General features: G+C 42.7%; 1 protein-coding gene across 3 annotated transcripts in view; it reads left to right on the forward strand.

The window, feature by feature from the left end:
* sltm (SAFB-like, transcription modulator) overlaps positions 1–25337 on the forward strand; it is an 82412-nt gene extending 57075 nt beyond the window's left edge. For all 3 annotated transcript variants that reach the window (XM_072470707.1, XM_072470705.1, XM_072470706.1), the window contains exons 12-21: positions 5100–5284; positions 5478–5572; positions 6990–7144; positions 14864–15044; positions 16263–16387; positions 17791–17931; positions 18366–18749; positions 19400–19538; positions 19924–20081; positions 24228–25337. In XM_072470707.1, coding sequence (XP_072326808.1) covers positions 5100–5284; positions 5478–5572; positions 6990–7144; positions 14864–15044; positions 16263–16387; positions 17791–17931; positions 18366–18749; positions 19400–19538; positions 19924–20081; positions 24228–24363 — 1699 coding nt within the window. In that variant the 3' untranslated portion in view covers positions 24364–25337. The remainder of the gene's footprint in view (positions 1–5099; positions 5285–5477; positions 5573–6989; positions 7145–14863; positions 15045–16262; positions 16388–17790; positions 17932–18365; positions 18750–19399; positions 19539–19923; positions 20082–24227) is intronic.
* The last annotated feature ends 324 nt before the right edge of the window (positions 25338–25661 follow it).

The raw sequence follows: 25661 nt of genomic DNA on the forward strand, positions 1-25661 counted from the left end.
GGTGAAAGGAATTAGGAGCATGCAGGCGGGAAAGGCCCCGGGACCGGATGGATTCCCAGTCGAATTCTATAGAAAATATGTGGACTTGCTCGCCCCGGTACTGACGAGGACCTTTAATGAGGCAAAGGAAAGGGGACAACTGCCCCCGACTATGTCTGAAGCAACGATATCGCTTCTCTTAAAGAAGGAAAAGGACCCGCTACAATGCGGGTCCTATAGACCTATTTCCCTCCTAAATGTAGATGCCAAGGTCCTGGCCAAGGTAATGGCAATGAGAATAGAGGAATGTGTCCCGGGGGTGGTCCACGAGGACCAAACTGGGTTTGTGAAGGGGAGACAGCTGAACACGAATATACGGAGGTTGTTAGGGGTCATGATGATGGCCCCACCAGAGGGAGAAACGGAGATAGTAGTGGCGATGGATGCCGAGAAAGCATTTGATAGAGTGGAGTGGGATTATTTGTGGGAGGTGTTGAGGAGATTTGGTTTTGGAGAGGGGTATGTTAGATGGGTGCAGCTGTTGTATAGGGCCCCAGTGGCGAGCGTGGTCACGAATGGACGGGGATCTGCATATTTTCGGCTCCATAGAGGGACAAGGCAGGGATGCCCTCTGTCCCCATTATTGTTTGCACTGGCGATTGAGCCCCTGGCGATAGCGTTGAGGGGTTCCAAGAAGTGGAGGGGAGTACTTAGGGGAGGAGAAGAGCACCGGGTATCTTTGTATGCGGACGATTTGCTACTATACGTGGCGGACCCGGCGGAGGGGATGCCAGAAATAATGTGGATACTTGGGGAGTTTGGGGATTTTTCAGGGTATAAATTGAACATGGGGAAAAGTGAGTTGTTTGTGGTGCATCCAGGGGAGCAGAGTAGAGAAATAGAGGACCTACCGTTGAGGAAGGTAACAAGGGACTTTCGTTACCTGGGGATCCAGATAGCTAAGAATTGTGGCACATTGCATAGGTTAAATTTAACGCGGTTGGTGGAACAGATGGAGGAGGATTTCAAGAGATGGGATATGGTATCCCTGTCAATGGCAGGGAGGGTGCAGGCGGTTAAGATGGTGGTCCTCCCGAGATTCCTCTTTGTGTTTCAGTGCCTCCCACTGGTGATCACAAAGGCTTTTTTAAAAAGGATTGAAAAGAGCATCATGGGTTTTGTGTGGGCCGGGAAGACCCCGAGAGTGAGGAAGGGATTCTTACAGCGTAGCAGGGATAGGGGGGGGCTGGCACTACCGAGCCTAAGTGAGTATTATTGGGCCGCTAATATTTCAATGGTGAGTAAGTGGATGGGAGAGGAGGAGGGAGCGGCGTGGAAGAGATTAGAGAGGGCGTCCTGTCGGGGGACTAGCCTACAGGCTATGGTGACAGCCCCATTGCCGTTCTCACCGAGGAACTACACCACAAGCCCGGTGGTGGTGGCTACACTGAAGATTTGGGGACAGTGGAGATGGCATAGGGGAAAGACTGGAGCCTTGGGGGGGGTCCCCGATAAGAAACAACCATAGGTTTGCCCCGGGGGGAATGGATGGGGGATATGGAATGTGGCAAAGAGCAGGAATAACGCAACTGAAAGATCTGTTTGTGGATGGGAAGTTCGCGAGTCTGGGAGCGCTGACCGAGAAATATGGGTTGCCCCAAGGGAATGCATTCAGGTATATGCAACTGAGGGCTTTTGCGAGGCAACAGGTGAGGGAATTCCCGCAGCTCCCGACACAAGAGGTGCAGGACAGAGTGATCTCAAAGACATGGGTGGGGGATGGTAAGGTGTCAGATATATATAGGGAAATGAGGGATGAAGGGGAGACTATGGTAGATGAACTAAAAGGGAAATGGGAAAAAGAGCTGGGGGAGGAGATCGAGGAGGGGCTGTGGGCAGATGCCCTAAGCAGGGTAAACTCGTCGTCCTCGTGTGCCAGGCTAAGCCTGATTCAGTTTAAGGTATTACACAGGGCACATATGACTGGAGCACGGCTCAGTAAATTTTTTGGGGTGGAGGAGAGATGTGCGAGGTGCTCGAGAAGCCCAGCGAATCATACCCATATGTTTTGGTCATGCTCGGCACTACAGGGGTTTTGGATGGGGGTGACAAAGGTGCTTTCAAAAGTAGTAGGAGTCCGGGTCGAACCAAGCTGGGGGTTGGCTATATTTGGGGTTGCACAAGAGCCCGGAGTGCAGGAGGCGCGAGAGGGGGGTGGTGGGGTGGGGGTGGGGGGGGAGGAGGAACCAGAAGGACTCTCAGGGTTGTTAATATATACTGTATAGTATGTATAGGTCGTTGCTACAGATAATTATATATTGGACTGTTAAATTATATTTTTGGAGAGTGTTACTTATGACAAGGCAGTTGCCAATTAGGGCTAGTTTTCATTTTTGTTATTTATTATTCTTTTTATTTTTTTTGTTTATAAAATAGGTCATTGTTATTTGTGTTGTTATAATATTGTGTAAAGGATGCACAATGTACTGTGTTGGTTGACCAAAAATTTTCAATAAAATATTTAATTTAAAAAAAAAGGGGGGGGGACCAGGATCGGGTGGAATGTGGGCCGTATAGACCCATATCTCTGCTGAATGTAGATGCCAAGATACTGACAAAGTATTGGCATTAAGTTTGTACCGGTGTCTCCCAAAGGTGATCGGGGAGGACCAGACATGGTTCGTAAAGGAAAGATGATACTTCTTGAATGTGAGGAGTTTGTTGAATGTGATGCTTTCTCTGGTAGAGGGGAGGGAGATGGAGGTGGTGGTGGCATTGGATGCAGAGAAGGTGTTTGATCGGTTGGAGTGGAGTTATTTGATGGTACTAGAGAAATTTGGGATTGAACTGAAGTCTGGCGTGGGTGCTCCTGCTATATAAGGAGCCGATGGCAAGCGAGCGTGCATACAAACAGTATTAATTTGGGGTATTTTGTATTGCAACAAAGTACGAGGCAGGGATACCACATGTATTTCTCCTCTCTCCCCCCCCCTCTTTTTGCTTTGGCTGTGGAGCCCTTGGCCATTGCGCTGGGGAGTCCGGGGTGTGGAAGGGGATAATTTGGGCAGGGGTGGGGGGGGGTGGGGGGGTGGAACATGGGGTGTCCCTACATGCAGATGATCTGCATATTTCGGAGCCGAGCATTACTATGGGGAGTATAGGGGTTGCTCCAGAGATTCAGTCTGTTTTCGGGGTACAAACTGAATTTTGAGAAGAGTGAGTATTTTGCGGTCTTCCCGGCGAGGGCTGCCATTTTGGCTGGCAGCGTCTCATTTTAAGAATTTGAGGCTGCAGGTGGCCTGGGATTGGGCAGGGCTGCGGAAGCTTAATTTCACTAGTTTTTCACTCATTGCATGCGATTAAAATGAATGCTTTGCCGCAATTCCTGTTTTTGTTTCAAGGTTCTTTTGCCTAGTCTTTTGTCAGAGAGGGGGGCGGGTAGGCCTTCCAAATTTGTTGTATTATTATTGGGTGGCAAATACAGAGAAGGTGTGGGGCTGGAGCAGGGAAAGGGGGGGCTCTGTGGGTGAAGATGGAGGCAGGTTCTTGTGGGGAGTCGGGTTTGTGGGCGCTGGCAAGGTGCCACTCCCGATGGCCCCAGGAAAGTATACGGTGAGTCCAGTGGTGGTGGCCATTTTGAAGATTTGGAGGTAGTTTAGACAGCATTTTAGGCTGAGGTCCGGGGGGGGGGGGGGGGGGATCATGGGTTCGAGCTGGGGAGCATGGATGCAAGGTTTCGCAGATGGAAAGAAAATGGGATTAAGGACATGACGGATCTGCTCCTAGGAGGGTGATTTCCGAGTTTGGAGGAGTTGGATGAGACGTATGGGGTGGCACGGGGTGCTTGTTTTGGGTATATGCAGGTGCGGGACATTGCGAGGAAGGTCTTCCCGACTGCGCCTGCCTCCTTGCTGTGGTGGGGGGGGGGGGGGGGGGGGGGGGGGGCTGGTAAGAGAGGGAGGTTGTCTCAGCGATTTATGGGAGGATTCTGGAGGAGGGCGGGATGTCTATGGAGGGGGTTATGGCGAAGTGGGAGGAACAGTTGAGGTCGGCATGGAAGAGGGATTGTGGTGTGAGGTGCTGAGGAGGGTGAATGCCTCAACTTCATGCGCAAAGTTGGGGCTGATACACTAACGGTAGTGTACTTTCAATATCATGGATGAGTCAGCTGTTCGAAGGAGTGGAGGATGTCTGTGAGCGATGTGGGAGGGGCCCTGCGAACCATATTCACATGTTTTGATCATATCCGAAGCTGGAAAGGTTTTGAAGGATGGTGTTCAGTGCAATCTCGGGCGTCTCGCACGTGAATGTGGAGCCCAGTCCTCTGGAAGCCATGTTTGGGGTATGAGGCCTGCCGGAGCTGCAGGTGGGTGCGGGGAGTGATGTTTTAGCCAATGCTTTGCTGATTGCTCGCAGGTGGGTTTTGTTGGCTGGAGGTCAGCTTCTCCACTCTGTGCCTCAGCATTGTGGGGGGAACCTGCTGGAGGTTTTGACTCTGGAGAAGGTGACATTCGCGCTGAGGGAGGCAAGTGAGGGGTTTGACAATTGTTGGGGTTTGTTCATCATGGACTTTCGGGAGTTGGTTACTGTTGACTGCTGAGGGGGTGTGGGTAGCGGGGTTTTGTATTGTAAAATTGTTGAAAATTTGCTGAATAAAAATACATTTATATAAAAATAAAAAATAAAAATTGTATTGACCACGTTTTCACATGATTAAAAATACATTGTGCAAATCTCACGTGCTTCCATTTCACAAATCACAATGCCCGCTGTTAGAATTATGGTCACAATTTGAAGTCAACATTTATCAACATAAATTGCTATTTGAATACATTTCATGCCAACGATCTGGCCATTCGACAATGGTTCTGTGGAGCAATTGTTGCTTTGTGTCTTCCCTACCCTGCCATAGTGTTCCTGAGCTCCTTTGCCATCTTTTAAAAAGTTAATCGACTGACTACGAGAAACACTTTTGAATTTTTTGTGTGTCCAAACCTATCAAAACTTTTAGTTAATTGTTTCACCACATTTATCTCAATTTTTTATCGTAACTTTAACTTGTCATTAAAGAGTGTCATGGCAACTCCACTGCATAATATTCTCTCACCTTGAATATAAAGGACACAAGTTTCTTCCAAAAAAGAAGAAAAGAAAACAGAAAAAAATGAAAAATCCGGAGAGAGAAAAGAAAGCAAGGATGGGTCAAGTTCCTCAAAGAAACCAGATAATAGAAAGGATGAGAGGGAGAGTGCAACGAGGAGTAGTCACGACCATTCCAAAAAAGTGGATGAAAAGAGGCGAAGGGGTATTTATTTCTATTTGTGATATAAGATGTATTTTAAAAAGTGTATTTTGAGATGAAGGTTTTAATTCTTAGTGCAAACCAAGTTGTACACAAGTTTCTATGCCAACCAATAAATTGCAATGAATTTCAAAAAGGGATTAATTTTGGGAACATAATTGGGAAATTGAATTCTATGAATTATTTGGTTTTGTAGGTGTGAAGAGTCCTCATCGAATGGTGGTTATTGACAAGACCAAAGGTGAACCTGTTGTTAGTGTGAAAACTGCAAAGAAAGGCAAGAATGAGCAGGTGAATATCTATAGAAAAAGGATTATAGGTGTAAAATGCTGATCATCTTTGTTTTATTCCTTGTACACGATGTACAGTTTTTTGGATTTTTTAAAATTTAGAGTATCCAATTATTTTTTTCCAATTAAAGGGCAATTTAGTATGACCAATCCACCTAGCCTGCCCATCTTTGGGTTGTGAGGGTGAGACCCACGCAGACACTGGGAGAATGTGTAAACTCCACACAGACAGTGACCATGGGCCGGGGTCGAACCTGGGACCTCGGCGCCGTGAGGCAGCAGTGCTAACCACTGCACCACCAATGTACAGTTGAGGGATGTATCCATCAATGTACCCTTTTTCTTCCATTTCTCTATTTTCTAATACAGATGTGATCAAACTGTCTCATTTAAATGTATAGTGATAAGACGCCAGCATATCATTTGAATTCTAAATTTAAAGTAATACTCTTAATTCCAGATGAATGCAAAAATTATATAGTGAATACACCTAAGGGAGATGTTAATGCTGTTGGAAAATTAACCATGAAAATGCTGAAACTAGGAACGTGTGGTAGTGAGATTTTTAATATTGTGGAGTTACTATTGGGCATTTTACAATTTCAAAAATCATATCTGATGAAGTAGAGTAATCAGATTGAGGTCCTGGAATGAAACTATCTCATTACCTCTGTAGGTATTGATCTGGGTATATTTTTTATATTTGGTCCTAAATGAATTTAGGAATTTCTTTCCAGCTATTGTAGCCTTTTACTTAAATTTGATCAAGATAGGCATTGTGGGCCAGCTGCAAGCTTGTAATTTGTGACACATTTAATTCCAAATCATCTTGCTATCGAGAAGAATGGGAAAGTTAACTGGGGAGAGAGTAACCTGCTCATCACCCTATCAGGTTGACATTGGCATTGACAACAGTTTTTAAGTGTTCTGCACTCCTAGCCACAGACCTGAGGAAAAGCACAGACCTGGGGGAAACGTAACCAGATATTACTCCATTTGGCTCTTAATACACAGGGGTTTCGGCTTTTCAAACATTCAGCTTTGCATGGTTATCGTGGAACGGTTTTTCTGACTTTTCTGTACAAATGTCAAGATGCGATTTTTCAAGGCTGTTCTTAAAAGCTATTTGGAGCAACTGGATCATGCAGCATTTTAAATCTGCAATATGCTCAAGAAAGTTGAATCCTAACCTTGGCTGTTCTTTTTTAATTGACTTAAGCTGTCAGATGCTTCAGTAAATGCAAGTGAGGTATACTTCTTGTTTTGCTGGGATATGCTATCAAAAGAGCTGCATCAGCAAAATGTGAACATACCTACATTGACTTGCTATTATGGGAATGGAAGGTAATATGAAGAAAAATGTGGCAAAATATTTGAAGCTGTGACATTTTATATTTCATTTCCTTCAATACTTATAGGCATCTAGTTCAAGAAGCAAAGAAAAACATATTCCATCTAAACCAAACTCCAGGGACAGAAAGGATATTCTACCATTTGAAAAAATAAAACAGCAAAAGATTCGCGAGCGCTTAATCAGATTGGAACGCATACGACGCGCAATAGAATTAAGAAGGTAAGTGGGACTTTGCAACTCGGGAAAGGGAAGATTAAATAAATTTGTTAATGCTATGAATTCACACCGAGCTAGAGTCACAGACAGACTCTCGGCGGTTGTGGCAAGGACTAAACAACATAACGGGCTACAAAGCGAAGCCGAACAGTATCTCTGGCAGCAGCGTACCCCTCCACGATGAACTCAATGCATTCTATGCTCGGTTCGAGCAGGTAACCAACAATCCGCTGGCGAGTGCCCCAGCAGCCCATAATTCACCCATACCCACCATCACAGCTTCCGAAGTCCGATTGGCCTTCCTGAAAGTGAACCCTCGGAAGGCGACGGGCCCAGACGGGATCCCTGGTCGTGCACTCAGAGCCTGCGCGGACCAGCTGGCAGAGGTATTCACGGACATCTTTAACCTGTCCCTACTCCACTCCGAGGTCCCCACCTGCTTCAAGAAGACCACCATCATACTGGTACCAAAGAAGAACCAGGCAACGTGCCTCAATGACTACCGACCAGTGGCCCTGACTTCAGTCATAATGAAGTGCTTCGAGAGGTTGATCGTGAAGCGCATCACCTCCATACTCCCACAACGCCTTGACCCACTGCAATTCGCATACCGCTGCAACCGGTCCACATCAGACACCATTTCCCTGGCCCTACACTCATCCCTAGAGCATCTCGAAAACAAGGACTCCTACATTAGACTCCTATTTATTGACTACAGCTCCGCCTTCAACACCATAATCCTAGCCAAGCTCATATCAAAGCTCCAAAACCTCGGACTTGGCTCCCCACTCTGCAACTGGATCCTCGATTTTCTGACCAACAGACCACAATCAGTAAGAATGAACAACGACACCTCCTCCACAATAGTCCTCAACACCGGCACCCCGCAAGGCTGCGTACTTAGCCCCCTACTCTACTCCCTGTACACACACGACTGCGTGGCAAAACTTGGTTCCAACTCCATCTACAAGTTTGTTGACGATGCGACCATAGTGGGCCGGATCTCGAATAACGATGAGTCCGAATACAGGAGGGTGGTAGAGAACCTAGTGGAGTGGTGTAGCGACAACAATCTCTCCCTCAATGCCAGCAAAACTAAAGAGCTGGTAATTGACTTCAGGAAGTAAAGTACTGTACACACCCCTGTCAGCATCTACGGGGCCGAGGTGGAGATGGTTAGCAGTTTCAAATTCCTAGGGGTGCACATCTCCAAAAATCTGTTCTGGTCCACCCACGTCGACGCTACCACCAAGAAAGCACAACAGCGCCTATACTTCCTCGGGAAACTAAGGAAATTCGGCATGTCCACATTGACTCTTACCAACTTTTACAGATGCACCATAGAAAGCATCCTATCAGACTGCATCACAGCCTGGTATGGCAACTGCTCGGCCCAGGACAGCAAGAAACTTCAGAGAGTCGTGAACACCGCCCAGTCCATCACACAAACCTGCCTCCCATCCATTGACTCCATCTACACCTCCCGCTGCCTGGGGAAAGCGGGCAGTATAATCAAAGATCCCTCCCACCCGGCTTACTCACTCTTCCAACTTCTTCCATCGGGCAGAAGATACAGAAGTCTGAGAACACGCACGAACAGACTCAAAAACAGCTTCTTCCCCACTGTCACCAGACTCCTAAATGACCCTCTTATGGACTGACTTCATTAACACTACACCCTGTATGCTTCATCCGATGCCAGTGCTTATGTAGTTACATTGTATATGTTGTGTTGCCCTATTATGTATTTTCTTTTATTCTCTTTTCTTCTCATGTACTTAATGATCTGTTCAGCTGCTCGCAGAAAAATACTTTTCACTGTACCTCGGTACACGTGACAATAAACAAATCCCAATCCAATCCAATCCAATTTAGACTGTTCGTTTGAGATGAATTGAGCAATCTCAATATTGTTGAACATGATTCAGTGGTAGACTCTAATTAAAAGGTTGAACACTCGAGACCCCTCTGGAGACTTGAGGACTAAATATAGGCTGACATTTTCTCCAAAGTCTGTCTTCCAAGTACAAGATACAAATCAAGAGTGTGATGGAATACACTACTTGACAGGTTGAATGCAGCACCAAAAACCCTCATCTAGGTCAAAGCAACCTGCTTGCTTGGAACCCAGTCACTACCCTAAAGGTGAACTTCCTCCACCACTGGCGCACAGTGGCAAGAATCGCTGCAGTAATTTGCCACAATTCCTTTGGCAGTACCTTCTAAACCCACAAATGTAAATGTCACCACAATCTCTGAGGACCACATGCTGATCTCCTCTTTGAGAACTGGCTGATGGTGATTTAACCTGAGGGTCCCCAACCCTCAGGTGAGGGGCAAGGCTGAGAAGGCAGGGCCTTCATGAATAACCTCAGCTGGTACAGGAAATTAATCCAGGATGTGGCGTTGCTCCGCAACATGAACCAGCCGTCCGGCTAACTGACCCCTGACTCCAAACCCACAACCTCTACACAGAAGTAGGACAGTAAATGATGGGTGATAGTCACAAGTCATGCACCAGCCTGGCTGTTCCTTCATTGTTGCTAGGTTGATGTCCTGAGACTCCTTCCCTGACAGCACTGTTATTATACATACACCATATAAACTACAGCGGTTTAAGAGAAGGATGGCTCACCATCACCTTGTCCAGGGCAACTCGGGATGGCAATAAATGCTGGCCTAGTCAGTGGCGCTCACATTCAGGTAGGAGAAATTTCAGCTTTTGCTGAAATTTGAACTTTGTGGCCAGATGGCCAAGCCATCCCTGAACATGGCAGGTAACTGGGAGGAAATGGAACAGCTGGCTGTCGACTTCCAGAGAACGCAGTTTAGAGGTAGAACTGTGCAGCTTTTATTTCCACTTTCCCTCTGCTGATGGAACCTGCTTTAAAATCAACACATACAAATATTTTAAAGTTATAGCTTTATCAATGACACCATAAAACTGCTTTTATTGACTTGAGTGTCTTCAGTAAATTATTTGGAAGATACATCCCCTTCCAAAGCCTGTGCATTTCAGAGAGGATTAAAACGATGAATCAAAAATCTTCAAGGAATCAAATATCTTCAAGGCAATGCTTAAAAAAAAAATTCCAGTGGCCCAGCATTTCTCTAAGCAAATTCTGCAGATAGAGACTCTGAGATTTAACCTATGGACTCTATCGAATCATATCATGCCAGCTGGGCTTAAGCATAACCAAGCTTGAGTGGCGAAGTGTCCAGTTTTATTATTATCCACCATCAACTTCCAGGTCAGGCCTGCCCTGAGCAAACTAATGTCTCGCTCTCTCCCCAATAATTCCAGCCTCCCTGTTGGCAACAACTGGCGTAAGTACCCTTTCAGACTTGTGCATCCTTGGCCTCTGTTTCAGACCAGTATGTGAGAGTTTAGGGATGTGGTTTAGTTTTGTTGTACTTGTATGTGCCAATCTTTTTTTCCTGGTTCTAAAACACCAAGTAGTAGGCCTCTCCTATACTTGTGCACTAATATGTCTCTTCTCTCAAGCTGCTTAAGCTTTATTGACCAGAAAGGAAGGTTAAACATGACTGCGGCATTGACGAATAGCATTAACAATTGTATGGACAGAAGAAACCGAGCAATCGATTTGTAATTTTGCTTCAGCAAACCTTGATAAATGAGGGGAAATTATTCATTTTCGAAAAACAGCTTAAATAAGTTAGGCTGTCACCATCTGTTTGGAAGAAAGTTGTTAGTGATTCAAAGTTTTGTGTATGTAACAGCAATTTGTATTTATTAAGGGGGGGCTCGTAATTTAATAAATATCCCAAGATGCTCTGCAGGAGCATTATTGACACAGAAGGATACATTCGTTCAGGTGACCAAAAGCTTGGTCAGAGTTTGGAGGTAAGGAGTGTCTGAAAGGAGAAAAGTGAAGTAGGGAGGTGGAGGGAATTCCAGAGCATGGGGCCCAGGCAGTTCAAGGCATGGCAATCACTGGTGGAGTGATTGAAATTAGGGATGCTCAAGAGGATGGAATTACAAGAGCTTGTGGAAATGATACAGATAGAGAGTTGAGATTATAGAGGGATTTGAGAATTTTGAAGTAGAGGCATTGTTTAATCAAGAACTGTTGGTCAGCAAACACAGGGGTAATAGATAAAGAGGACCTGGTGTAATTAAGGATACAGGCAGCAGAATTTTGCATGAGCTCAAGTATACAGGGGATAGACTGTGGGATGCTAGTCAGGAGTGCAATAGAATAGTCAACTCTAGAATTAACAGTGACAATTGTGTTTCAGCAGCCAAAGAGCTAAGGTGGGGTAGAGATGGGCAATGTTAGTAATGCCACAGATAAATGGTTTGAGGTTCATGCTCACGCAGATGAGGAGAACGCCACACAGACCGTTATCCAAGGACAGAATCAAACCTGGACCCTGGCGTTGTGAGGCAGCAGTGCCAACCACTGCTTGAGTTCCAAAAGACCATAAGAAATGGGAAACGGATAGGTCATCTAGCTCTTCGAGCCTGCTCCATCATTTAATAAGATCTAGGCTTATCTAACACTCAGTAACTCCACTTTCCTGCCTTCTATCACTAACCTTTAATTCCCCATCCGATTCGAAACCTATTGATGTCAGCCTTGAAAATTATTCAAGGATTCTGTCTCTGCAGCTTTCTGGGGTAAAGAATTCCAAAGATTCTCCACTCTTTGAGAGAAGAAATGTTTCCTCCAATCTGTCTTAAATGAGCACCCCCTTATTCTGTGACAATGCCCTCTGGTCCTCTGCTGTCCCATGAGTGGAAACATTCTCCCAACATTTATCCTGTTTAACCCCCTACGAATCTTAAATGTTTCAATCATACCACCTCAAACTTTTGAATTCACAAGGAGTGCAGACTCAACCTGTTCAATCTTTGCTCATGTGGCAGTGCCCATACCGGGATCATCCTGATACACCTCTGTACTGCCTCCAATGATATATTTTTCCTTAAATAAGGGGACAAAACTGTACACTGTATTCTAAATGTGGCCTCACTAGTACCTTGTCCAGTTGCAGGAACACCTCTTTACTTTTATCCTCCAGCCCCCTTGAAATAAAAGCATTCCATTTGCCTTCACGATTACCTTCTGCACATGTATGCTAGTTTTCTGGGTTTCATGAACAAGGATCCCCAAGTCTCTTTTGTGCTATAGCTTTCTGCAGCCTCTCTCCATTTAAATAATAATCCGCCTTCTCATTCTTTCTTCCAAAATGAACAGTCCCACATTGAATTCCATTTGCCAATTTTCTGCGATCACTTAACCTGTCAATGTCTCTCTGTAAACTATTTATATCATCACAACGTGCCTTCCCTCCCACTTAGGTATTCTTCCCAAATTTGGCCGCGATACACTCTGTTCTTTCCTCTAAATCATTAATGTATATTGTGAACAGCTACAGTCCTTGCACTGATCCCTGTGATATTCCCTTGGTTACTGCCCTCCAACCTGAGAAAGATCCCTTGATTGTTGCTCACTGCTTCCTGTGAGTTAGCCAATCCTCTATCCATGCCAGAGACCGGAGCACCTGGAGGAAATTCTTGCAGATATGGGAAGAATGTACAAACTCCACACAGTAACCCAAGGTCAGAATCAAACTCCGATCCCTGGCTCTGTGAGGCAGCAGTGCTTGCCACTGTGCCATGCCACGGTGAATCTATCCCACTCTTCTGGCCTCATATTAACCGTTGCCATCTTCTATCTTTGCAATTTCAGTTTAATATGCTCCTTAACTTCCTTGGTTATCCACCCCTTCGAGTCTTTTCTACAAATTGGGTTTTGCTGAGTCGTGAATTGTCTCCCTAAATGTCTGCCACTGCTCATCTATTGTCTTGCGTACTAATCTATATGACCAGCCCACTTTGACCAATTCCATCCTTATACCTTTGTAATTCCGTATAATTCTTTAACACCGATGTTTCAATCCTGTTTTCTCACATTCAAATTGAATGCTATATTCTGTCATACTGTGATCACTACTACCCAGGGCAATATTTTTCAAACTTTTTCTCCCAGGACCTACTATTACCAACCGGCTGACCGTTGCCATCTTGCATGTCGCTTGCCTTTAATGCGACAGGTGAGCCTGCTTGGTCCTCATGAGCTCATTGCTTTGTCATTCAGTGTTACATTTCTATTTTACTTTTTTTGAATTTAGAGTGTCCAATTCATTTTTTCCAATTAAGGAGAAATTTAGCGTGGCCAATCTACCTACCCTGCACATCTTTTGATTGTTTGGGGAAGAATACAAGACCAGAGATGTAAATCTGAGGCTGTATAAGGCTCTGGTCAGACCCCATTTGGAGAATTGTGAGCAGTGTTGGGCCCCATATCTAAGGAAGGATGTGCTGGCCTTGGAAAGGGTTCAGAGGAGGTTCACAAGAATGATCCCTGGAATGAGCAGCTTGTCATATGAAGAACGGTTGAGGACTCTGGGTCTGTACTCGTTGGAGTTTAGAAGGATGAGGGGGGCATCTTTTTGAAACATACAGGATACTGCGAGGCCTGGACAAAGTGGACGTGTAGAGGCTGTTTCCACTTGTAGGAACAACTAGAACCAGAGGACACCATCTCAGACTAAGAGGCAGTCCAAATCTGTGGAACACTTTGCCGCAGAAGGCTGTGGAGGCCAAATCACAGTGTCTTTAAGACAGAGATAGATAGGTTCTTGATTAATCAGGGGTTATGGGGAGAAGGCAGGAGAATTGGGATGAGAAAAATATCAACCATGATTGAATGGCGGAGCAAACTTGATTGGTCGAGTGGCCTAATTCTGCTCCTATGTCTTATGGCTGCCATTTCCAATTGTAGCACAATCTGTATGAAAATTAACGATGCCCATAATTAATGCAGTGCTCTTTTCACATTTGTTATTTCATGATTTATACTTTCCTACAGTATTTTTCAGGGACCAAAACAATGTCCCTACCACACTTGTTCTCCTTTGGTATTTGTCCCATCCACCCAAATCGACTCCACATCCTCAAAGTCTAGATCATCCCTCAGAACTGTCCTTATTTCCTCTCTTTTTAACAGAGCTACCTCACCGCCTTTTCCTTCCCATAAACGGATAAGAAATTCTAGTGCCATATTGAGGGTGTGCTGCTCCATCTTGGGTGTTAATCCCGACCCATCTGCCTTCTTGAGTGGAAATAAGAGATCCCATGAAACTATTTTGAAGAAGAACGGGAATTCTAGCAAATACTTTATTCCCTAGCCAACCTCGCGTTTTAAATAAAGCGTCTCTAGTTATCAAATTGCTGTTTGTGGAACCTTGCTATGTACAAATCAGTTGGTGTGTATTCTATATTACAATAGTAGCTGTATATCAAAAGAGACTAAATTGGCTATTAAAGGTGTTATACAAATGCAAATCTCAGTCTCTAGTATTAGTGGCTGATGGAAGGGCACATTCTATCTCCTAATTTTGGTTGGATTTGAATTTGAGATGTAGCATTTCTAGTTTCTTTGTCCTTTCTTCCTGTTCTTGCTGAGTTATTGCACTAATTTTCTTGTGATACCAGGCTTTTTTTTTTTGTAGTATAGAATTCAAACTAAGATTTGAAATTCTTTATTGACAGCACATTACTCCAGCAATTGCCAGACTTCACGACAATGATAGTCCATTACTTTGTACACCTTGCACATATCAGGAACTTTCCACTTGACTTAGCTGTACTAGGTGTATGAATTTTGCAAACATATATTTTTTCTTAAACAGGCGACGTGAAATAGCTGAAAGGCAGCGTCGTGAGCGGGAGCGCATTCGCATGATCCGTGAACGTGAAGAACGTGATCGCTTACAACGAGAAAGAGAACGGTTGGAAATTGAAAAACAGAAACTTGAGAGAGAGAGAATGGAACGGGAACGATTAGAAAGGGAACGCATCCGTATAGAACAGGTTCTTTAAGCTTTTTGATGCAGATTCACATTACAGAATGTTTGATTCTTTACCGTTTGTATTTCATGTTTTGCCTTTCTTCCTAATCATGTGGTTAATCACGAGCCAAGCCCAGAAGTGTTTTTGTCAAAACAAGTCAGCTTGGCTGCGAGATACTAACTACTGAATAGGATGCCAAGCGATGTTGCTCAAACATTGTGGTATAGATTTTCCCTTGGTCAATTGTATTTATTCTTCATCCAATGAGAAGCTGACAGGAGAAACCTGACGTTTTCTATCATTGCTTCTCCATCTTCAGCTTTGTACACTTCCTTCTTTAAGTAATCCGTTTGCAGTTTCTGCATTCCTCACTACAAACTGCATTTATGGAGTTGGATAATCCTTAGTGCTGCTTTTCTTTTCAGTTGCTATCTTGACCTAATTATGGGAAGCTAAGATAGGAAACTTTTTAGATGCTGACCTGCATCTCTCATTCTGGCAGAACAAGCTGATCTCCGATGTAATAGACCAGCCTTAATAAATTTAACTTGTCTACAAACTTTCTTATAGATTCACTGGGGTAGGAGGTCTTATTCTAAGTGCAGATTCAAGACTGGCTGCAACAGTTAATGCTCTGTTAAAGGTGCCATCTTTTGTTGCGATATTAAACCTGAGTTCCTAATGGGGATATTTGCAAATTAAGACTTTGTGGTTGGATCTAATTTGATCTCACAATTTGCAAGATTAAATATTGCAAGTTTGGTTGTCTGTTCACTTTGGGTCAACTTCAAAAGGGCACTATTGGGTGCAATGAAACTGATTTTCAAAAATTTGACTTAACTAAACTGATAGATGAGTTGAGTCTACAGTTAGGTTGGATAAGTGGGGCGTGGGTGGAAGGATTAAGAAACAAGTGACGGTTTGGGATAAAATGGAAGGAAGGAGCAAATACGAACAGAGGTGTGAGTGGGGCAGAGAATTTCAGTCTAATTCTCTGCCCCATTCTGACCCCTCTGCCCTTTGCTTCCTATACTATTCTTATGAACTCATGGAATTGCACCCCCTCTTTATTTAAGCACTTTACAACCTCCTGGGTGGGTTAAACAATGAGTTCAACAGTTTTACTAATACACTGCATATCAGTGGGTTTAAGGCTGGAGGAGAGAAATGCGCTGTCAAAACAAGAGTCATTGCTCAGAAGAAGAAAAAATTCACACTTGTGCCAATTCAATGCTTCAGGAACGGCGTAAAGAAATAGAGCGCATTGCCCGTGAACGTGAAGAGCTTCGTCGGCAACAAGAACAGCTCCGCTATGAGCAGGAAAGAAGAAATTCTTTAAAACGTCCACATGATGTAGATAACAGGTATGTTTGTTAATTGCTGTTGATGACTAGATAATCTGGAGTAAATTTGTTTGATTTAATGCACAGAATCATTGTATTCTCAACAAAGGCATTAATTAATCTGACCTCACTGATCTGATGTCCCTGCCCTCTGCAGCTTTCACTGTATGAATGAAGCGCAGAATTGCTGATTGTGGTTTATAACTTCGTCCAAGTGACCTGAACCATCAGTGGAAATGGTGTTAATATTACAGATGTGGTGACAATTGAGTGCATGATCTGGCTGTGATTAAGAGCATCTGGTACTAACTTGGAAAAGATTAGGGCACAGATATGAGAACCAGTTTCCACCAAGAGCAAAGTAGTCAGCATTTGGGCGATTCTGGGTTTTGTGAACAAACCTGTTGAAGACAGACTGGTTCCACTTCTTCCTTTGCCAAATGGATGTTCACCAAATTAACCACAGTTTTCTAAATGTGTAAACACAGTCCAACGTATCCAAAACTTTTCTACCCACATCCTATCTTCTTACATCTGCTGACCATCACCTTCATCCTCTGTAACTTCACTACCTTCTTGCCACTTACCCCTCCCCCCACAAGGTATAGGTTAAGAGGTGGTAGATTTAGAACTGAGATGAGGAGGAAATGCTCGCAGAGGGTGGTGAATTTGGGGGACTCGCTGCCCCATAGCGTGGTGGAATCTGAGTCATTAAATGTTTTCAAGAAGGAGATAGATATATTTCAGATTTTTTAAAATGCGTTAAAGTGATATGGGTAACAGGTGGGGAGCTTGATTTGAGACCAGGAAATTGAATGGTGGCGCAGGCTCGAAGGGCTGTATTGCCTACTTCCTTTCTCTGTTCCCAGAAAATTTTGTCATAATCTACAAATCTCTTCAAAACCTTTCTCTGCTTTAGCTATGCAACTTCCTTTTTCCCACATTGCTCCATTCTTGTAACGGCAGATTTTCTTGTTTTCCCCATTGCTTCCCCTTTTTGGAAGCATTTTGCAATGTTTTACGTTGTTCAAAAGTGCCAAACAAAAGTAGGAATATAGTGCTTCAAACTTTTTTCGGACAAAGGTGAAGTAAAACTTGAAGATAGAAGCAAATTTCTGCAGAAAATCTGACTCTATTTCCTGTTGTCTCCAGCTTTGACAAAGAGTCACCCAGACTTGAAACTTTGGCTCCCTTCTCTCTCCACAGATGCTGTCAGACCTGCTGAGATTGTCCAGTATTTTTTGTTTTTGTGAAGTAAAGAGATTATTTTAAATTACCCAGCCAGGAAAAGCAAGTTTTTCTTAACCTGAAATGTGGCTGTTGTGATACTTTTTCGATTAATTTCTTGAGTTAAAATTTTTGAACTGTTTCAAAACTAAAATATGCTGACGGTGATTAAAATCTGCAAATGTTGTAATATCTAGGCGCGATGAGCCCTATTGGAATGAACACAAAAGGAGGGCCTTGGACAGTGACGCCCGTTTCAGTCATGGTTCTGATTATAGTCGTCAAGAACCAAACCGTTACAATGACTTTGACCACAGGGTACCATCGTCATTTGATAGGTGAGTGCTGCCTTTGCATCTGCATTTTGACCACTTCTAGTGAGACCTGATGTAGTTTTAGACTGCACGATTGGTAGAACAGAACTGCTGGAGCTGGAAGGAAGGAATTGGTAATTATCAAGATTGAAGAGGGCCATAGGGTGCGAAAGATTAAAAATTGCATCTTTTGAAAATGCTGCCAAAAGCACAGGTACATTGCACCAGAGCACTGAGTATGGATTTATGGCTGCTGTTTGGATGGGATGCTCCTGATCTCCAGCTGGCAGTGAATGTGCACCCTTTAGGACTGGACAGGGCTTTGAGAGAAAATCACCCCATCTGTTTGGAACAATAGTTCATTAAGCCCCTGACAGGCTATGGTAGGGTTTTAAGCCAAGATCAAATGTGTTGCTGAAATAAGGTTGGTTAATACATGTTATTCCCAAAATTTACAGACGAGGGGATCGTTACAACCATCAAGGAGATGGGAAAAAGAATCGTTCTGGTAGTCGCAGAGAGGACACTGGGTATAACCGATATCCAAAACAATATGGTGATTCCAGAAGACCAACCTCCCAACAAAGAAGCGAACTTAATGCAAATACTGAACGGAGAGAAATTAGGGAGAGAGGGGACCGGCGAACTGTAACAATTCGGGATCGCTCAGCTGGTAGCAGGGGGCATGAGCATCTACAAAAGATATCCCCATCGAGAAACTTTCCTGACAGAAGTAGAATGGATGACCATGCAGTCCATCACAGTCGGCCAAGTCATAACTCTTCTAGACCAGATGATTGGAAGCCAAGTGGTGGCATGGGCTCCACTAAACATGATTTGAGGTAACATTGAGTTTGTTCTACCACTTGGAGAGTTTCTGAAACTCAAAAGTGATGTCTCATTTCACTTGCATGTAACATTGTGTACAGCTGTATAACGTAGGCTGTGTGGGTATATTGTCCCTGTTTTTCAGGTGACTTCTAGTGGCTTTGTGGTATTTCTGGGAGGGAGGGGGTTAATTTTAATCTTTGAATCATTACTTTTACTGGGACAAATAATATTTAGTTGACGTCAACATCATTCAAGTAAGAGAAACCAAGAAATGGCAGCAAATTATGAAAAGATAAACCTGCTGTTCTTAGAAAATGCATTTGGATTGCTTTTTAAAAATAAACAATTGAGTTAATGCTACAGAGTACAGCATTCTTGAGTCGGAGAAGCACCGTTACTTGGAAGAACCCCTCAAAATGATTGATTTACAAATCTGAACCTTGTCACATGCTAGTGCAAACTAGGTGGTTGGATTACAATTTATTGGAACTTTTTATTGCTTAGCTGTGAGCTAGTTTTGATCTTTGAAGCTAATTAATGGGATATATTTTACAGTAAAACACAAAGAGATTTCCTTTTGAAACTGATCTATTACTTTTGATGTGTTGCTGTGAAAGCCACTAATTTAACTCGTAATTAAATTAAATTTTGACACTTGTAGGAGTTCGAGGGATAGAGATCGTATCCGCCCAGAGAGATCGGGACAGAATCTGCGAAGTGGGCCACCAAGCAGTATGGCTGGATATAATAGCCGAGATGGAGGAAGACCTGCAATAGCAGACAGAGGCGGTAATACTCAGGTACAGAAGAGATGGACAATTAATTAGACTTATTAGATAGCCAGTGCTTGCAGCTTTGTTCTGTTCAGGGATTTTAGTCGTTTTTTGAAAGAATCACATTTAATTTCCCTTGTTTACAACCTTGGGTGACCATTCATTTTATGTACCTGATGTGACACATATAAATGTTAGCAGATACAGGCCTACTTGGGAGTTAGCTAATAAAACATATTTTATTGTATTTACTGAAACGTACATTTTTGGGGGGAGGGGGAATCAAATTAGTTGTGTTTCCACGAATAGATTTTTAAAGATTTGATTTAGGGATGTAGTGTAATGAAATAAATTTTAAAATGGAAGTACTATGATTGTGCTCATATTCACTTTCTGCAATCTCTTTTCCCAGCCATCTCATTACCATGATAGGCACGTGGTGGTGGAACGTCATGGTCGTGAATCAGGAGGACCACGGAATAGTTGGCATGCCGGTTCTCAAGGCAGTGGCTATCAAGATATGAGGCGAATGACTGACAGCCGTGGTCCTGGCATGATTCCTCTATCCAGGTACTGAAGTTGCATTCTGTTAGCTGTTTTCATTGCCTGTATCTTAAAACATGTATTGTAAATTCTTTCTGTCTGTTATTACATTTTTGACTGGTTTTATATTAAACAGGCTCGCTCTCTTTCTGAAAACCTAGTTGAATTAAGTGTATTAGTTGCTTCTAGCTTTTTTTTGATGGGTAGTTTGTTGATGCCTATTAAGTCATTTACAGTAAAAGGTTTGTTCTCACAGAATATAAATAAAACATCGAGGAATAGAAATCCATCAAAATAGTTTGCTTAATCGTATAGTCAAATGTTAAGGGATATTGATGTATCTATATTGGCAAAATTACTTCAAACTTCTTTTTCCTGTAAAAGAGAGAACTTTACAATGCATTAAAACCATTCTCAACTCACGATCAAGATGTGTATTGAGTGTTTCCATTTTTATAGTTTCTAGACTGAAGGTGTCAAGGGGTGTGGAGAGAGCACAAGAGTATGATATTGAGATAAAGGATCCGCCATGGTCATGCTGAATGGTGGGGCAGGCACGAATGGCCAAATGGCTTACTGCTGCTCCTATTTTCCATGTTTTCTATGTAACATGTAAATATTTGTGCTGGTACCTAGGCAGTCTTTAAAAACTTACATTGGCTAACTCTTGAATTGCACTCTTTTGGATGGTAGTGAAATTATTGTTCCAAGTTTGATCACATTCAGTAGCCAATGAGCGTTACCTGATGCTTAATACAATATATCTCGAGAGGGATGAGCAATGGCTGTTGCACTGGACCTCTTATTCTCCCTTTTTTTTCCTCTATCAAATTTTGATGGTTGTGATGATCTGTAGACTCATTTCATGCCAGTATATTTCTTGTTTGGAATTTTAATTTACTGGCATGTAAAACTCTTGTTGAATTTGTATAGATGGGAGTGGCATGCTGGCACAGTAGTTAGCATTGCTGCCTCACAACGCCAGGGACTCGGGTTCAATTCTGGCTTTGGGTAACTGTGTGGAGTTTGCACTTTCTCCCAGTATCTGTGTGGGTTTCCTCCGGGTGCCCCAGTTTCCGCTCACAGTCCAAAGATGTGCATAGGTGGATTGGCCATGCTAAATTGCCCCCTTAATGTCCAAAAATAATTGTATAGATTGCAGGAAGATCACCAACCATGATGGTGTATTTCATCTAGTAGCAATACACACTTAAATCATCCAATTTATGTTTCATTGCATATGAGGTCTCCACTTTCATTAGTTAATATGTGCTATAAATTGCCTTGAGCATTGTAGAAAATGATCTGGCAATCAGTCTGGGACATAGGGCATAGAAGGTCCAATGTGATAAGTATGAAGATGACAGGTAGAATAGACAATATTCCGCAGTCCCCATACAGCAGCATGGTTGACATCAAACTTAGTTGATTCAGGGGTTTGATTTGCATTGAGACTTGGAACACTGCATGTTGGTGTTCAGCCAGTTTAGTCAACAGGCTACCGCTTTTTACATCCTTGAAAATAATAAACTGCAGTTTATCATTTGTGGACACGCTAAATCTTGTCTTTGGCTGCACATTTACTGACATTTCCAGCTAAGGTCACGCGATAGTGTTGAGCAAGAGCTGCCGGCCACATTATTTCCTTTCCATCTGCCAAATATAGAGTTCCTTCTGATCTAGTGGAGACTGGCTAAGCTCAGTTATGAAGTCACACTTTGGACCTCTTTCCTCTGAATGCCTCTGCACCCCTGAGTAATCAAGAAGCTAAAATAAAGCTGAACCTCATTCACATGTTGCTTTGACCCATTGATTACAAGGATGATGCCTGCGTGAAAAATCATGCTTTATGTAGCACATCACCTCAATTATGATAAAGAGATCGTTGTATGCCATGATTGACCCAATTATTGCTTGCCAATCTTGCACAATTAAATGTAAGGCATGAGGCTCTGAACATAATAGGGATGTTTATCTTTCTGCATTTGTAGATAATCAGAGAAGAAAAATATAGTGCCCGAGACCAAATTGTCCTGATCCTTTCTGAATCCCATTGATAGTAACTTTTGTACTTGACTTTCATATTTTAAATTCACAGCATTCGCAGATTATATGTCCTATTGGTATCCTGGGGCCAACCTATGGTTTGATTGGCAAGTTTGGCATTTTCCCAAAACTAGTATTGATAAAGTTTTCAAACAGAATCCTGGTTCCATTAGTTCATGCTTCAGCTGATTATTTCATTAAGGCACCTCAGCAAAGACCTGTGACGATAAGGAACTGGGGCTCATGTAACTTGCGATGATCAGGTGGATGCCTCCCTCCCCCTGTAACGCAGGTGCAGAATGCTCCAGGAGACTTGCACACTGGGTTAAAGTTGAAAGAACTCGAGCCCCTGTATGGGCCCTGCTGACTTGACTTTGTTTTGTTTTGAAAGATCCAACAAGAATTTAGCCATTCTTTGGAAAGGATATAGAGGTTCAACCCCCAATTTTAAAACTGCAATTTAGTGACCCCTTATCGAGGGTCTTTGAGTTTTGTTTTGGATCTTTTCTCATGAAGTTTTGATTCACTGCAAAAAGGTGTATGTTTTAGACCCGTGAGTAATCTAAACAAAATAGTAAACCATGAGAGGCCTTTTCTGAGGATGCCAGAAGTCAGTTACCATTGTCTTTCATTGCAGTTCCTAATTTATCAATTGGTTGGGGAGATGCTCTGAAATCACAAGTCTTTTCTTTTAATGTTAGTGAATCTTTTGGCCTGCAGCTGGTCCCATCAGATAAGTCACCCGAAGCTGCCATTTTTTCTCTCTTTCAACTGCATTAATATATTTCCTACAAAGCATGGTCTGCTTCTTACCTCAAGATTCCATGTTTGGTTATTTATATATCTACTACTTAGCCAAATTCGTGCCCGAGTTGACCCTTGTCCTTCACTGCATATTTAACACCACTGGTCACTACATCGTGATAACCATGAGCAAGTGACGAACATCAACCAACATGGAATTTAAATTCAGTAAAGAAATAAATCTGGAATAATAACCATGAAACTAGTACATTGTCATTAAAAACCTACCTGCTTCATTAATGTCCTTTTAGGGAAGGACATTTGCTAATGTTGCATAGTCTGGCTGAGATGTGTTTCTCGACCACATGATTGTGCTTGGCTCGCAACTGCCCTCTGACATGGCCTAGCCAACCACTCTGTTGTACTCGTGAGAACTCACCACTATCTTCTCGAAGGCAATGGGGGATTGGTAATAAATGCTAGCTTTGCCAATGATGCCCTCATCTGAATTAATTTGCACAAATCAGGCAAGATGGAGATTCTAGATACTGAACTTTACTCTACTGCACCCCAACTTCAAAATAGATCCTTATATCATAATCTCTTCATTTTGCAAATCTTTTGTGGCCTCTGCCAGTTACATGGTATATGGTGTCTCGTTCAGTTTTGCACTGTGGGCATTTGCATTGTCCTTGCAGCACGACCCAAACTCATCTGACGTAAGAGACTGCTAAAATCGGGAAAGAGAAGACTTTCACACCTGTCTGGGAAGCGCTTCAATGTAGTGGGGGGGATAGTTGTTTCATCAAAATGTATAATACACTTATGCAATGACATGCACCCTGCACCAAATAGATAAATTATACATTTACTATTCTGCCATAACATTTTACATGTTCTGTTTATCTCATTTAAACTGCCCATCAATACCATATTCATAGTCTCAAAATAGTATTATCGCATCAAAATGAAGAGCAACCATATCCAAAAGATAGAACCCACTCCTGCTACAACTGTTCCTGCTCCACACATTAAAGATGAGGACTCAAGATACTGATTAATGGCTTGCTTTGTAATGCCTCGGTTTGCTTTCTGTGAAAAGCTTCTGGTACTGGAGTTTCATGAATGAAAACAATTTGAGGAAAGTGTCCAGCAGACTGACGGTCCACAGAGATGTTTTCAATTTCTGCATCCGGTTTGCACAGTATTCATTTTTGGTTTAATATAGTTTGGGAAATAGTTGCAACAAATGTTCTGTTGTGCTCAGTTACATTTTGACTTGTTTCAGTTTAATATTTTCTGTACCAAGGTATAGGTGCAAATTGTGGCCGCTGATTGAAATTCTTCATTAGTATCTCACTGTTTTTTCATTGCCCACTGTAGTCCTGTAGCAAACAGAATTGTGCAGATCACCAACAACACAATGCAAGGAGGCAGTGTCTCAAGCGCCAAAGGAATACATGGATCAGGAGATGCTCGTTTTAAGCCATTCAAAGGGGGTGCTCCGCGAAGATTCTGATGTACAAATGTTTGCAGCAGTTGGTCTCTTTGTTTTTGACATTTGCCTGTACTTGGTAGTCTTATTCAATGTGTACAACCAACTATCTTTTCAAAAATGTTTTTCCTGTTCGACAGACATGTACTAGGCCTTGTATTTTTTTTTTTAGAAAATGGGTTTTGTGACTAATGAACTTACTAACTTTTATCCCTTTACCACCACAGCTGTTGAAAATGGAGCAAAATAAACCATTAATATTTCTCAATCTGATTTTGTGTAAATGTCTTGTACTGGGGAGAACTTGGCAGTGGATCCCCAGTTATTTTCTGCTGGAAGGGTGGTGGAACCCTCCTCGTGGATTTTTTAAAAAAAAATAGGTAGGTGGTTGGAAGACCCCGATACTCAGACAAACGGTGAGCTTTTTTTTTTAAGCTTCATTTGTAACTTTGGATGACTCCGCCCACTCCTAGCGCATGTAGATAACACCCAAAGTGAACGTTCCTAATGAATTAGTCTCCTGCCCCCTAAAACATCAGCTGCACAGACAGTGATTTCCACCAAATACTGGAGACCATGTTGTCTCTATCCAACTGAATCAAGAATCTGACAACAAACCAAAAGCTATACTTGCAATCTTGTGAAGAAATGAGAATGCAAATAATGGAAGCACAGATAACTGAGGCTCCACTGTAAAGTCACAACTAGATTATTCATAATATTTTATAGCAGTGAATTGCACAAATGTCACCTATCTGTAGTTGGTCTTTTCTACAGTGAACACTAGCCAGTGAACATTCGAATGTTAAACAGTGCACGGCGGCTCCACCTTTTGCAAAATAGTGCTTGTATTTATTGACAATCTTTTCTACATTTACCAGCAACGATTTCATTATTTTCGAAGAAAGGTTGTTCTTTACAGGTTCACATGTAGAAATGTGGTACTGATGCTGGGAAGATGTATTCTTGCATTTTGGAATAAATCTTAATTAAATTGAGTTGCATGTCACTTTTCTTTAAATTTGTTTTTAAAACTACCTTGAGTCACAATGTTATTTTTGATATCAATTCAGTGAACTGGCTGATGGGCTGGTTTAAAGAGTTAAATGCATCCTTTTTATTTCATGAGATTTGAGTTTATGGGGCAAGAGCAACATTTGCCACCCGTAATTGCCATTGAAGGTGATGGCAGCTCCTCAAACCCCTGTAATCCATCTGATATAAGCATACCCATGGTGCTGTTAGGTGGTTATGGACAAATAGATCAAAATTCTTCTCTTAATTGCTAGATGTAAAAATAGTAGGGTATATTTGAAATTAAA

This window comes from Scyliorhinus torazame, chromosome 12 (genome assembly GCF_047496885.1).
Source record: "Scyliorhinus torazame isolate Kashiwa2021f chromosome 12, sScyTor2.1, whole genome shotgun sequence".
NCBI classification, from domain to species: domain Eukaryota; kingdom Metazoa; phylum Chordata; class Chondrichthyes; order Carcharhiniformes; family Scyliorhinidae; genus Scyliorhinus; species Scyliorhinus torazame.